General features: G+C 40.8%; 1 protein-coding gene across 1 annotated transcript; it reads right to left on the bottom strand.

Annotated features, from left to right (window-relative positions):
* Window positions 1-9,165: 9,165 nt before the first annotated feature.
* On the bottom strand, window positions 9,166-14,221 carry metap1d (methionyl aminopeptidase type 1D (mitochondrial)). The gene is made up of 10 exons (XM_041949709.1): window positions 14,172-14,221; window positions 12,953-13,113; window positions 12,160-12,309; window positions 11,923-12,071; window positions 11,214-11,256; window positions 10,436-10,599; window positions 10,235-10,332; window positions 9,991-10,038; window positions 9,833-9,911; window positions 9,166-9,427 (listed from the first exon to the last, which is right to left on the bottom strand). Exons 1-10 carry the CDS (start codon window positions 14,209-14,211, stop codon window positions 9,343-9,345), a joined length of 1,017 nt encoding a protein of 338 aa, XP_041805643.1. The 5' UTR covers window positions 14,212-14,221; the 3' UTR covers window positions 9,166-9,342.
* Window positions 14,222-15,726: the final 1,505 nt, after the last annotated feature.

The raw sequence follows: 15,726 nt of genomic DNA, 5'->3' as shown, positions 1-15,726 counted from the left end.
CACAGAGCCAGAAGGAGCCAGACTGGGCACAGACCCGCACATTAACACACTCCCTCCCTAGATGGTTTTCAAGGCATTCCATGAGACGCTGACCCAAAGCCTGTCCTCGCAACACAGCATTTCAGCAGACAACGCAGGCTTTGTCTGCACATTGAGAAAGAGGGCAGACAGAAAGGGAGAGGGAGAAAGAAACTGCCCACATACAGTATAAAAGCCGCAATTAATGGTGGAAGAGGGGAGCGCAGAAAGGGAAAAGGGCACGGGAGGAATGTGGTTCCCATGCAGGTCTGTTATCTACTTAAGACTTCAAGGATCAGCTCTGTGATTTAACATTACTTGGAGTTGGACCAAAATTAATTTTTTTTACATTAGATTTTTAATTAACAGATGACAAAATAAGGTGCATTTGTGTGTGTGAACTGGCTCAGAGTTTCAAAACTTTCTTTTTGCCCTGGTCAGTCACATGCTTGGCAGATGTCCAGATGATACTACTTTATCTCATAAACCTCCCTTCTTGAGGTAGTGGAATCCCTATCGTCATGTGACCGCCAGCCCGTTGACTCTATTTTTGCATCCGCGTTGTTGTCTTTCCAGTCCAGCTCGGGCTGGTGCTGTTCCAGTTCCAGGTAAGAGCAGCAGCCAACTGGACAATCACTGGTGATTTATCTGCAGAAGGTCAGAAACAGGAATCAGCCTTATCGCTGATAAGAGCCAACAGCAGCGTGTACAGTGAGGTGAGCTGAGGTAGCTTAGCTCGCCCTTGGCTTGTGGCGTTCTCTCACAGTAAACGTCTATGTCCAAAGTGCGTGTGTATGTCTGTTGTAACATACTGACACAGAGACAACAGAGGGACACCCAGTTAATTAACAGACATACTGTATGACACTTCTTCCTCTGGCTGACATCGAATCACAGCTGTCCTCTCTCTGGCGTTCATCCCTCCATGGCTACAGCTGGGTTTAACGACAGCCAAAAAATATTCTTGGTTGGCGCTCATAATGCATATATTTTTTTTTCAATCATCAAACCTCGACATCACACTTACCACAGCCTGTCAACATGATTAACCAACTTTTCTTCTTCTCCTCTAAGATCCTCCAGGGAAATAAAGGTCACACGTCTCATCTACACATAAACAGACTGAAAGGCAGCTGCAGCTACAGCTGAGCATTGATCTATTGACATTCAGTCATGATTTAAGGGTAACACATAATGATGAATCCTACCTAGCCACTAAGGAACAGATCAGGGATTAACTGTGGTGGTAAACAAGCAGTTAAAAACTCTGATTAAACAAAAAAATAGTAAATATCGATAAAGTACTTGAGAACAGATTGTAAAACAAATGAGTAAGTAATTAATGAGATACATAGCTCTGAATTGGCTTCCTCCTTACTTTATTAATGAATGATTGCTGATTAACTGCTGCTGCTGCTTTTTTAAAGAGTCAGTGAATGAACAATGATGTAAAGATTCGACTCAAACATTAACAAAATCCAACTCCTGCTAAAGTTTTATGCATGCATGCACGCACACGCATATTCTGTTAATTATCTCTTCACAGAATTAACAACTGAGTCATGAGTATGTGCTGAGTGTACAGCATGTTCAGTATTACGACAGCAGGGGAGAAAAAAACCTTGCCCTGGGTGCTTAAGTAGAGGAATGACAGTGAAAGCAATGTTCTCTGGCACACACACGCACACAGGCGCACACACACACACACACACACACACACACACGCAGAGTGAAAATTCAGTGCCTAGACTCGCCCGAGCCACAGCCCTGTATTTGTTCTTAAAGCTGCAGCTCCAGGTACACTACGGGGAAACAAACACACTCATCTGAGGGTGTGGCGCAGTGAGCTGATTGGTAAGGTGTGTGTCTTTATGACACTGTAGATACACATAGCCTTAAGGCGCTGATAAATGCATTCACACACACACACAGACACACACACACATCTGTTTCACAATCACATTGAACTCCAAACCCAGGATCTTTCCCAACCGCAACACATTAACGCATTTTCCCTGAACGCTATCGATTACGTGAGCCTGTAAATATGTAGACAGCAGAACAGTTCAGAATTCATTTATAGCTGATTCTGATCCAGATCAGACAAACAGATGAAACATCAGCTGAAATTCCTTCAATGAAAACTCAGGACAGTCGGAAGATTAATGAGCGCTGACCAAGCTCTTCTCACGTACGCTAAGAGCCGGCTGCTTGGCTTTGAATGTTGAATGTAGCATTGCTTAAGGGGATAGGTCCGAACTGGGGGAGATTCACACATGTGTTTTCTTGCCAGGAGTTAGATGAAAAGATGAATACCATTCTCATGTTTGCATGGTAAATATGAAGCTGCAGCCAGCACGCAGGTAGCTTAGTTAAGCATAAAGAGTGGAAACAGGGGAAAAGAGCTGGCCTGGCTCCTTGCAAAGGTAAAAAGACCCACCTACCACAGCGTTTTTACATTTCACTTTCTGTATGGATCAAATGCTAAGCTAACTGGCTGCTGGCTGTAGCTTCATATTTACCATTCAGATATCAGAGTGGCATCAATTATGTTGTCTGGCCTTCTGCAAGAAAGGAAAGAAGATCCCCAAAATATCAAACTATTCCTCTAGGAGGTCATTACATTACATTTGTCAACTCACAGCTTGCGGAACACTTTATTGACACATGTCAATGAAAATTTCATTGACAATGACAATAAAGACTCTTGAATCTTGAATCTTGACTTTATTTTTCACATTTTTGTTAGCAGTGATGCTAACAATAAATTACACAACAAATTACCCCACTGTGTCTACTAATCAAAGACAGAAAGTTCCTGGTCTAATGCATTTTAATGCATTCTTTACATCAGATAAAAGTCTAATACCCGTAGAAATGCTGATGTTAATGCTTTCATTTCAGAAGGGCTGTCAGGGTGAAGAGATGCAGGGTTCAGATCATGTGTTGCTGACACTGAGAACATGAAAGTGTGTGCGATGCCGTGTGTATAATGTACTGCAAACCAGAACGAAAACAAAGCTATCAGTTAGCAATCAAGTGACATTGTAGGGACAAACGTCTAATTTACATTCCCCTATGTGATATCTCTTATTAACAGTATTGATCCAATTTCTTAGTAGGACTTATACTCATGGTTAAAACATAAAGACACACACACACACACACACACACAGTGCAGGCTGCAACAGATCCTTTGTCCTTGTTGATGAGTGTATTGATTACAGTCAATAAGGAGGAACTGATGCCTTCTCGTGTCCAGCAGTGCTGTAACACCCTCGGGATAATTGCAACCTCCCTTTGTACATTTACCTCCTGAATGAGCAGTGTGTGTGTGTGTGTGTGTGTGTGTGTGTGTCCCAGCCCTGGCCAGAGGATGTAATATGAGATGGCAGTAGGTGTGGGAGGGTCCCAGCGTTGGTGGGTGCAGGTGTGCTTCAAACAGATGTTACCTAACTTGAGGGAGGTGCAAAGTTCAGTTTTCTCCTGACAGAGTCGGCTGGCAGTGGGCACTTGTCTCAGCTTATAAAAACTCTTTCTAAACGCTGTCTGTCACTGATAAGATAATGTGTCTAATTGCACTATAACTCACTCCAATGATTAAATGCATTTTGAACTTCGCTTCAATCCTTAATTCAGCTTTTGGCAGTCTGTTGTCTGTAGCAACAAAACACATTAAACATCTACGACATTAAAACTCTCACCACGATGGATGACGCCAATTATTATCATGTTTTCTGGAACTGCCCAGTCATTGTTCCTTATTGGCAGGAAATCCACATATATAAGACCAGAAGACCAGACTTCTCTTAAACTATTGGAAACCTTTGTATTTTGTTCCATGGATGTACTGATATTTTGTTTCTATACCTCTCCAATGTGAAGGCCTCCCGTGTTCTTGTAAATAATTCATACTTAATGTTTACATAAAGGTTCAAAAATATCTGAAAGAGCTGTATGGAGATATTCTCAGATGATCTATGACTACTTATTTGATAATGTCATTGTATACATGTGTTCTATGATTATTTTACGTGATTATGACATTGCTATTTGAAAGTGCTCTTTCTAAAGAAAAAAATTAAGAAAAAAAAAACTCCCACCACACACAACCTCGCTATTTTCCCCTGACAGCGGTATTAGTACGTATATTTGATGACAGACATTTTTAAAAAGGCCATGCTGACCAGGCAATAAAAACAAAGGTTAGGGGTTCAATTCATGGACTGGCTGAAAAAAATATGGGCTGGATTGGAAATATTGCTCTCCGCACTGTTTCAGAAAGACAGTTAAGTACAAACTGCTCCTGTAAAGTGTCTCAGTGGCAAACAGTAAAAGACTGACTGTACTGTGTGGGTGCAGCATCTGGAAAATAAAACAAGGAGGTGCTAAAACAACCTGTATGTCAGTGAATACAAGAAGTGCCTGTTTGCTCATTTAAATTATTTTTTATCTCACAAATACTTCAAATCAAATCCTGCTGACTTTTGGTGACCCAGTGTTTTCTCCTCCACCTTTTCGCCACCACGAGGTTATCATTTGTGACCCCAACAGCTATTGGATGTATGAAATTTGATACAGATATTCATGACCCCTTAGGGTGAATTGTACTGAATAACAACTTTTTGATCCCTTAAAAAAATGTGTATTGGTTAATAATAAATACATGCAAAACTTTTGCAAAGATTTCATGAAACAACAGAGTGAATCCAACACAAAATATTTAAAAAATGATTATTAAGATATAGCAAAAAATAAATCCTGTTACAATGTCTGATAGGTAGTGTGGTAAGGTAAAATGTCCCTGTAGTAAATCTAACACTTCTACCATAACTCTGTTGTAGGAGATGCACACACACACACACACACACACACACACACAACAGTCAGACAAACATAACTCAAAGCTGGCAGCGCAACAAAACAGTTTCCACCATATTGAATTCCCTTGGCATCCAGGAGAGCTATACATTACTGGGTAGAACTAATTGTTAATTCAGACACACACACAAATACACACTAACACATAAATACTGAGCTGCTCTGAGCTGTGTTAATGGTGCTTTGAGGATCCTGACCTTTCAACTTGTGAGGATTGTTTTAGAAGTTCCTCCACCATTCCAGAATTCCTTTTGGCACCACAGAGAGCTTCCTTCCCTCTGTTTTGGTCCACTGCATTATATTGTACATTCAAACACACACACACATAGTTCAGTTGCTGTTGTTGAAAATATCTATGGACTGTAGGAAGGAGCACAGTCAAAGCAGGAAAGCTAAATGTGATGCCTGTCGCTCAACTACTTCCCTGTCTCATCAAGACAGAACACTGTCAAAAAAATATCACATATCTGATAGTATTTTAGTATTTTACATCCACTGTCTGTCATCGCCAGTGATATCAGTCAGTGACATCAGTGTATATTATCAGCGTGTGGGCTCTTCCCTTAGCACAAGTCTTTGTCTGGGTGAAGCTTTTTTTAAACAGATCAAAGGAAATGAGGGGGGTGTTTCCAAGGACTAAAGAAATAAAACACTTGTTCTCCTTTAAAGCTTATCTGATCCTACCTGAATGTCTCCACACCTCCCACTGAGGTCCATACACACACACACACACACACACACACACACAGCTAAAAGGCTATTGCACTGAGCTGCATAACCGGTTTTCCTGTGTCCCAAACACTGTAAGAGAGACCATTGTACAGGGCAGCGAGCTCCAGTGTGTATTTATGTGAATGTGTGTGTGTGAGTCTCAGAAGACAACAGAGGCAGACAGTTACAGTACTATTTATCAGAGACCTTTCAGAGCTGCCTCGGGCGATGCATACCATCCGCACGCCGCATCGCTGCCCTTGTTCTGGCAGTGTGCTTTGGTTGTTTACACGCAGGAATGGTGTCAAAGGAACAAAGAATCACACAGAAGCCAAACAGATACACCCAGGAATCAAGGCCGCACGCCGGGATGTGCGGACAGCCAGGGTTCCTTATCTGTGGTCTGGCAGCACGAGATCACGCCTTCAAAAATATTTCCACTGTGTTAGAAAGACAAAAAGCCTTCCTCACAGTGAAGGAGTCAAGAGGTCATAGGAGAAAGTTTTCCACCTTGTAAGTGTCAATCAAGAGAGAACCCTCTCTGCTGCAGTCTGGTGGCTCCAGTTTACAAGTTCAGGTATGTTTACCATCTTAGTTTCTCACTGCCATTGCAAGCATGTTAGCATTTAGCTCAAAGTACTGCAGCCTCAGAGAGCTGCTGCCATGTTTGCAGTCTTGTTGCACGCACAGGTTGGCAAATAAAAAAGTCTGGAGAATTAAACAACATACAACACAAAGAGAAAAAATATTGGACATAAGTTAGAGCAAATAAAGGCAATGGAACAAGAAGATGTCAAATAACAGCCCGATTACGTAGACAACACTTGCTTTAGTGCAAGGAGAAGGTGTGGCTTTATGAATTTACTGTACTATCTCCGAACTGGGTTAACCAAATGAGAAACTGTGTGCAGACCATCATAAACTAGAGTAACCTTTCTGTTTTTCCCTCATTGTTGAGAAACCAAATGTGTTTATTCACCCAACTTCACCCTGTAGCTAGGCATGTCCTTGCACACCGCATGTTCCATTCCAACACACGAACTCAGCTGTTTCTGCTCGGCCCTCAGGTGCTTTGACGAAGTCACCACAGACAGGGTGATTCAGTCAAATTCAGCACATGCCATCTGGGCATGTGTCGGAGAGATCCGCTTCCACAAGTCTGGCAATGATACATCACTTTGTTAAAGCCACAGTTTCACGGGTCGCCAGGGAAACCAAGAATTCCTGCGGTGCCCCTCAGTGAGATACCAGGTAAGTGTGACATATCACAGTCTCATATGCATACTGTGACGGAGGCGTGCACACCTGGAGGGTGAGAACGTGGGAGAAACATAACATGTCAAGCTGCTCACCTAGTAGTTACAGAACAACTAAACACAGTGGACAGTAAATCTGTTGAGAGAGAGAGGTGGGTCCTCACACATGGTGGAATGAATGATGGCTGTATCTTCAGCATCAGTGTTTGATGGCTGAGCAGCGTACACCATGAGTGCAGTGATATCTGATGTATGTACAGCTGTTGTCATATATCCAGTAAAACACAGTATATTCATATATTCATATGTATATTTACTTTATGAGTTTTGCCCAAGGCTCATGGCCTAACACTTCACTTTGACTTTGACTTTGACTTTTCACCAAACTTCACTGGAATAGTTTTTTAGGCAAAGAAAAGGAACAGAAGCAAAGCCTCCTCCGCAGAGGCGATGATAACCACCAAGGGTTCAATTTCGAGCAATAGAGTATTTTTCTTATTATTTCAAGATTGAATACCAAAGAGGAGCCTTAACATAAACAGACGAGAGTTCACAGAGATCCACAGAGTGAGAGGAGAGAGCAGGAATGAGTCCCAACATGCAGGAAAAGAATGAGAGGCAGGAGAGAGATTCATGACCACAATCCAACACCTCACCCCGCCACACCCTGCTCCTCCCCAAATCCTCCCCTCTTACCCACCTCTGCTCCCCCTACTATCTACCTTTGGCTTGTTGCCTGCATTTTCTCTCCTTCTTGCTGCCAAAGCTTGTATATCTTTTCAATTTTTTCAGATGTTTCATATTTAATGACTTATATTCTGGTGGGAGGCCATTGAGAATTGTTTACGTGACTCCTGTCCTGATTCACCGGAAGCTCACACTCCTTCAGCCACACACACGCACCCTGCCCTGAAATCAAATGGGGAGTACTGTGTTGCCTCAACAAATAGCCTGAGCCACAATAAAGGCTTCTGTACAGTATTTCAGGTCTTTCTTTAAGGCTTTAAAGTCTGTTTTTTGACCCTCAAGTTTAATAAAAGCTGAATAGATGTGTATGATTCTCCTTATCACCATATGTCTCAAAATGATAAAATGTGAATCATTTCCTGGCTGGACATGATCAGACTGATTAACTGACCCACCTTTATTTGTGTAATCCTTCCTGCCCCACCCACAAACTGGCACTGGCAAGGAGTACAGAAACACACACACACACACACACACACACACACACACACACACACACACACTCAAGAGTACATTGGCAGGAAGTTAAAACACACCCAGTGGGCTGGAATCCAATTTCTCCTCCTATGTTTTTTCTGTGTGAAGCATCCTCACCATATTCTCCTCACATTAACACGTATCGTTACAAAAAGCATCTAATTTAAATGATCCACCCAGCTTTGTGGACAGACTCTTTGAGAACTTGATAAGGCTGTATGAGAAGCTTTTAATCACTCACATGCTGCACTCTGCAATCCAGCTTCTGTGTAAATTAACAAACCTGTAATTTGTGCTCTAATCATAGTGAGGAATGTCAAGAGATGTCGTGCAAGAGCGTTCCTGTAAAAAGCTTAACTAGATGACGGGACGAGAGAAAGGGCCTTGTGAGATATTTGATCTCTTGTTCTCTTCTTTATTAAATCCACCTGTAGACAAAAGATATAGACGGTGGAGAAGAACTGGAAGAATAGCACAAAAGGATGTTGCTATGCCTGGAATGTACAAAACCCACAGGTAGCTTTTGTTGTCCAGATTCTTTTTCTTTAACATGTTCAATCAGTCTTTCATACTTAGGAAGCTAACTCTGGTGATACTCTGACCATGAGTATCACCAGAGATAGCTTGTTGGGCAGTTGTTCACATGTTAGCCTCAGGCCCTGGGAGACGCTTGGTTTAGATTAATCGAGTGCTGACTTTAACATCAGGAGACAGACTGAAACATACTGCGTGTGGGCCATAAACAAATAATCTGAATATAGAGGGTGAGATGAGAAGCCTGTGCTGGCTGTAACATGCTCCAAGCACAGTTTATTACAGTGTGTGCTGCCATCTACTGGCTACACCTGACTATACAGTGTGTCATTTACCAAGAGATAGATCTGCTGACCTGAATGACACAATATCCGACATGCATAAAGGTGGACAAAAGGTCTTAACCACACAAACATAGTTCCTGCTGGGCTCGTATCCAGGGTCACTTTTTGAGTGAAAAAAGTAAAAGAGTGAAAAAAAACACCTGAGTCAAATTGAGTATGTAGATACTGGGTGTGTAACCCCTACCGAATAATTAAAAGTTAAATTTATTGTATTTATTTATACAAGTTAGAAACATCACGCTTTTCTTATTATTTCAAGATAAGTCTTGGTGAATCACCATGCAAGTTCTTTTAACAGTGTTTTATTATCACAAGAGGCAGTTTAGGTGCTGATTGACATAAAGAGATTTCTAGCAGCCGATGTAGGAGTCAGATCACAGATTGCTCTCTTCTGGCAGTTTGGTGAGAATATCCACTCCGTCAGATGTGATGACCACCGTGTGTTCAAACTGAGCCGACCTGCATGAATGTCAATTTCAAATAAAGAAGAAGCAAGTGTAAGATTTAAAAGAATAGTTCATTATTTGAGAAATATGCTTTTTTGAGAGTGAGATGAGAAGACTGATACCACTTCTCATGCCTTTGTGTAGGAGGCTATTAGCTTAGTTTAGCATAAACACCGGCAGCAGGGGGAAACGGCTAGCCTAGCTCTCTCCAAAGTTTCCAAATAGGCCTACTAACACACCTAAAGCTAATTAATTAACACTCATCTCATTTGGTTAAAATCCACAGACAGTTAAAACAACAATTTGTAGTTTTAGGGAGTTTTAAGGCTTTTACACGCTCTAATGATGCCAGCTGGAAAAAAGTGTTCGCAAAATAACAGCTGCAAACACAGCCAAGATGTTTCTGGTTGCTACCTACCTTTTATCATCTGCAGACACTGCTGTCCACTTGTCCTTCAGGATTTTAAACTCTACAGACCCCTCCATCAGTATGGGCTCTACAAATTGACAGACAATATCAGCCCCACGCTCCGTGGCATCTTAATGTGCATGCAAATACTGCGTAAGGTAACTTGCCTATTGTGAAAGCCATGCCTTCATCCATGGTCATGTCATTGTCATTAGCTGAAGAAAAAGACAAAAACAGAATTCTCTTGTTCATTAAAAAGACCTTTTGGCAATATGGGCTACTACTAAATAATAAGGAACCCATAAAACTTTAAAGAAAGTATTTGATAAATGGGTAGCAGGTGCTTTTGGTGAAGTCTCAGATGTTCATACAGGAGTTTGCCACATCATCAGACCACAGACTCAAACTCACCATGGTGCCAGATCTCAGGATGGCCATGAAAGTATGAGCCTATTCCATGTCCAATGAAATAAGGACAAACTTGGAAGCCACTAGCATGGGCTATTTCACTGTCAGCAAAAACAAAAAAAATTAGTTGGCATATTAGAAAAAAATTAAAGTGACAATACAATACATGGGTATTCACTGTGTGTATATTTTGTGTGTGTGTACCTAATAGTGTTTCCTATAACACAGAGCTGTGCACCCGGCATGCAGGAAGCGATGGCTTCATCTCGGCAACGCCTGGCAGTTTCAACTAATCGCTGCCCAACCTCATCCACCTCACCAATCAAGAAGGTTTCTGAGGTATCACCGTGGTAACCATCCAAATACACCTATGACAAATATGCAGTGGTCAGTGATGGGAGCAGGGTTCAAACTGGTCTCGTTTGCAGTAATGCCTTTCACTTTGTGTGTCTGTTGCTAGACTGTATAACAGCAGTGGACGCAGCCATTGTGATGTCACCAATTGGTTTGTTGAATACTAATTTGAAGTCATCTTGGTTATTTTGGAGCCAGAAGTGACCATATTTAGTTGAGAGGATGGAGCTGAGGATGACACGCAGTGCTACACCTCTATCCTGATTGGATCTGAGAACCCAAGGACACGCCATGGTGAGGACTTGTCAAAAACAAGGTCGCCACACCCTAAAGCATGCCCAGCTTTATCGTCTATTTTACTCTAAATAACCATAATTTACAAAATGAACATCATGCTGTATTGAAGAAGACTTGAAACCAGTGATGGAGGGCATAAACTAATTAGGAAACTGTTTACTGAGGTAATTAATCATGTGATCGTTTTGTCACAAGACTCCATACAATTGCACAAAGAATGCAGGTTTAAGACACTTCTGCATTGGTTTCACTTTTCAGACCCGGAGGTCTGAAAAGGACTCTAGGTCCACTTATTCTACTCAGTCAGTGGTCTGTTATGGCATCAACTCACAGTGACATCAATGTTGATTATATCTCCTTCTTGAAGTTGCCGACTGCAGGACAAAAAAAAAAACCCAAAACATTAATTACATTTGTAATAATGTACAACTTTTCTGTTATAAGTCAATTAATACTGGACATCCTCATAGTACCGCACCTTTTAAATATATAGTATCTACACTGTATTTTGTCTTTATTGCATTTATCTAAGAAGGCAATTGTCCAATAATGAATTCTGTTTTAAAATGATACAGTTTATCATCAGTTTCTATAACAAATCCAACATTTAAAGATTTAAGTTATCAGTATTCACTTAAATGTGGTTAACTGTGTGATAAAAATCATTTTCTCAATGGGTTTATTTTCCCACTGGTAGCATCTCATTTTGGAAGGCAAACAAAGGTAAAGAGAAAAATAACACATCATTTGTATTGAAAATGTTTTTGTTGTTTTGTGTGTCTAAATTAACACTGTCATTAGGACATCTTAGTTCATTTGGCTGTTGAGTTATTTTGAAATCACAATTATATTTGGCCCGCTGTGGGTATCAACATAAAGTTCCTACTGTGGACACTGGGTGTCACTATATACATAGATTTCTTGAGTACTCTTTCTATGCCAAAGAGGCTTTGTAGAAAGCCCAGCATCATTGTTCTCATTAGGAGTGATATTCTCCAAATCTGATCTAAATGCTGTGAATGAATATCCTGCCCATTTACCTGTCAGGTATACCATGACAGACCACATTGTTCACAGACGTACAGACTGACTTGGGGAAACCCCCGTATCTGAGAGGAGATGGGTACGCGTTGTGCTTGATTGTCTCCTGGTGCACGATGAAGTCTATTTCATCTGTTGTCATGCCAACCTGGAAGACACAGGTCATAACTGTTAAGCTGTTTTTGTCTTTCGTAACACAGAAACACACACAGTACTTGTAGCGAGTAGGTGCTTACCTTCAGATTGCAGCCAGCTAGTAGCAGTACATGTCTGGCTAGCTGACATGCCCTGGCAAGGCCTTCAATCTGCTCCTGGCCTTTGATCTCTATGTAGTCTGGCCATTCTGGGACCACTGTAGTGCCTACATAGTCAGGCCGCACAATGTGCTGCAGTCAAAGAGGAGAGGAAAGACAAGATATGAAGGGTGGGTCATATTGTTGTCCCAGGGTTCTATAAAAAAACTGACAAAAGCTGACTGGCCTGAACAGAGAAAATTTTAAAGTGTGTATCCCTCAATTTAATTCAATAATAAAGAATAGAAGAATTTAAGGTTTTGCTTCAACAAAAACACTATCCTAAAGTGAGAAGTCATCTGATGCATATGTAAGTTAACATCTTAATAGTATTATGTTGCTGCCTCTACATCTTCTATATGTGTACTGAGGCTGTTACTGGGAACATTTTTGACAGCCTGACCACCCTGACTTGGAAGTCAGCACAGACCCTCCTCACAGGAAGAAATCTAAAGGTTGAAAATGTTCAGAGGATCATGAAAATATCCTTGCATTGGTTCCAGCAACACCTTTGTTACTTCCAGTAATTTTGCCAGTCATCATTTTGCAATAATTTTAGGAAGGCTTCTATCATTAGAATGTGCCACAATTATTGACGTAGTAATAAATTCAATGAAGCAAGAAAAACAAAGGTAAAACTTCAAACTGCAGGCCATCCTTGGAAACTTACAATCTGGACTTTCCAATCAGAATGCTGCTGTGGGATGTGACATTATGGGGACATAAGGTACTGTACCTTGGGTACTGCATAGGCAGGCCTAACAGTAGCTGGGCGAACAACATTGTGAGAACTTTTCCACTTCCTCCAGAAGAAGCACCGATGTTGCTGACACAGTAAGGCTGTGGGGGGACCGCAGCTTTTTAGACCACAGACTCTCCGTAAGAAACCGGCCAGTCCTGGAGAAAGGGACAGCATCACAATGAAGAAGAGCGCTCTCTGACAATCTATCTCTGGCATAATAATAAATGGGATTTCCCCTCACCAGTGCTCTCTTTTTAGTCCACTGTGCAACAATTACTGACAACAATCTGTAGTTTTTTTTGCTTATTGTGTGAGCCGTGATGAAGACCGCTGTTTAGAGTAATCATGCCCAAGCCGCCACCAGGAAGAGCAGAATTAGTATGTGAGGGCTAGACATCTGTCACTAGCAGTATGGTCACTACATGATTATTACTGGGTTATAGCAAAGGCTGCATTTTACGTCACTGTGGATGTTCTGCTGTATCTACATATAGCAGCTTAGTAGTAATGTCCAACCATAGCGGATGAGCACCTCATCAAATATGTAACTCACTCTGTCCTGGTGACTTTGAGATTTAAGACACTGATTATGAAATCACTTCGTTCCCTGTTCGAGTCCAGCCAGGAAACGATGTTGCATGTCATCCGTCTCTTTTACTATCCAATAAAGGAACAAAATTACAAAAAAAAGAAAAAGGAAATTACATGTTTAACTACAAGTACAGCTGCTTTGTTTAATTACCAAGAGAGAGTGTTTTCAATGCTAGTATTTTTCCTTATACTGCAGTTTGTATGACATATCTAATATTGCTTCACAAAACTTGCACAGATAGTCAATGTTAGTGAGGTCCATTTTATGCCAGATTTAATTAAGGAATAAGGAATCCAAAAGAAATGAGAAAGACCTCTCAGTATATAGTTCAACACCGCCATGACTTCAGAAATAAACATAATTGAATTTACATATTTCTGATTTGAAATTGACTATTATGGACTCCATAACAGTAACGTTACAGTAAGTTATGTACAGTATAGGAGGTAAGCTAACATCAACAACACACCGTTTACTTACAGAGTATCAAAGCTGCAGTCATGTTTTCATGTGCTCGTTATATAACTAGTTTGTTTTTATATTATTCGCGTATACGGCTGGTCTGAGAAGCCGCTAATGCTACCTGCCTACTAGAATTTGGGCAGTGTTTTAGCTCAGTACCTGATCTTGCAGCAAGTCCTGCCGAACAGTGGGCTGCCATTTTTATTGATGGTCACGTGGTGCAGGAGTCACGTGATGCATGATCCAGACTACATTCAGCCATATGAAGAACCACAGGGGCTGTAAAGTATTGATTCCCCTCTGTCCTCTCTTTCTATTGATTTTGAATATAATAGTTTTTTAATATTTATTTTCTTTTTCTTTTTTCGTAGTGTTTTGTTGTTTGCTCGATGATGATCCTTTGCCATATATTGTTCATTTTGCAGTCTTTGCACAGATTTTAACCACTATGGAACTCATTGTCATCATTATTATGCTTTTTCTGCTCTGTATCATTTCTATGGTATTGAAATACATAATATTCACATTGTGTTGTAGTAAAGTAAAGTAAAAATACTGCCTTGTAACAATACTAAGTAAAAATAAAAGTCCTTTATTCAATATTTTACAATATAGTACCATACTACATATGTATTAACAGCAAACAGTAATAAAGTAAAAGCATTTTTTATGCAAACTGGCACCATTCAGAGTATTAGATTTAGTGGCATATACTATTAATGTCTTAGAAATATTTTAATGATAGTCTGGCCATTGACCCAGTAGGGCAGGCATGTCCAAACTATTCCATAAAGAGCCATGTGGCTGCAGGTTTTTGCTCCAACCAGTCAAGAGGTCATCTAATTATCAGCTGAAGACTGAGATCAGCTGATCAAATGAGTCCAGACTGGTGTGCTCCTCCTTGGTTGGAATGTTTCAAGTAGTTGTAGCACTTGTACACGTTATTTCTTAGTTCATTAGCTGCCAGCATGATTACAGAAAGCATGACAGTTGTTCTTTATCCTGTGAATGTACAGTATGAAGAAATGCATGTGACCCCCGAAACCAAACACACCACTGAACACCTCTATGTAGGACTTTACTTTTTACATTACAGTACATTACATAGATTATTTAACAAAGTTAGGTAACACAGGCCATCACTGGTGCTGTGTGCAGATAGTGGAGGTAAGAGGTCACTGCGTTATCAGTGACAACAAACACTGCTGAGGTCTCATAGGGACACTTCACCAAGGCAAACGAGATAAGCTGTCATCCATAAGTATCAAATAGATTAAAAATGAAAACATTTCTCAGCACAAAAGTAGACAATTGCTACATCTACTGGTTCCTCGAACAAAGCCAGCACTGATAGAGGGATAGAGGTAAGCTAAAAGACAAAAAAGAAGAAGAGTTGTTTGTTGGCACGATAGGTCATCTTCACAGCGGATATTTCAACTTGTCTAGTGGGCAAACCACATGTGTCGCTAATAACATTAACAATGGCTCCGTTCTATTCAAGTGTCTCAACAACCAATGAGAGCCGTGAGATGAAATTCAGCCACAGTTTGCCACAGACATGTCAAAATATGTGACAGGAAAAAGGCCCATTCACATTATTACTGCTTCATAAACATTGCAGCTGTAACTATAATGCTTTGTTCATGCTCACCTCTCTGTCCTCTGAAGCTGAATTTCAGTAAGGAGTGTATCATGGCTATGAAGACAACAATGG

This window comes from Chelmon rostratus, chromosome 12 (assembly GCF_017976325.1).
Source record: "Chelmon rostratus isolate fCheRos1 chromosome 12, fCheRos1.pri, whole genome shotgun sequence".
Lineage (NCBI taxonomy): Eukaryota > Metazoa > Chordata > Actinopteri > Chaetodontiformes > Chaetodontidae > Chelmon > Chelmon rostratus.
The sequence above is the reverse complement of the archived record's forward strand: the minus strand, read 5'-3'. Positions and strand labels throughout refer to the sequence as shown.

Coding starts and splice junctions, on each gene's coding strand:
- metap1d (XM_041949709.1), bottom strand. CDS start 14,211: ATGGCAGCCCACTGTTCGGCAGGACTTGCTGCAAGATCAG. Junction 11,257..11,922: donor TGTCATGGTATACCTGACAG/GTAAATGGGCAG, acceptor TTTGTCCTGCAG/TCGGCAACTTCAAGAAGGAG. Junction 9,912..9,990: donor AGGCATGGCTTTCACAATAG/GCAAGTTACCTT, acceptor GTCAATTTGTAG/AGCCCATACTGATGGAGGGG.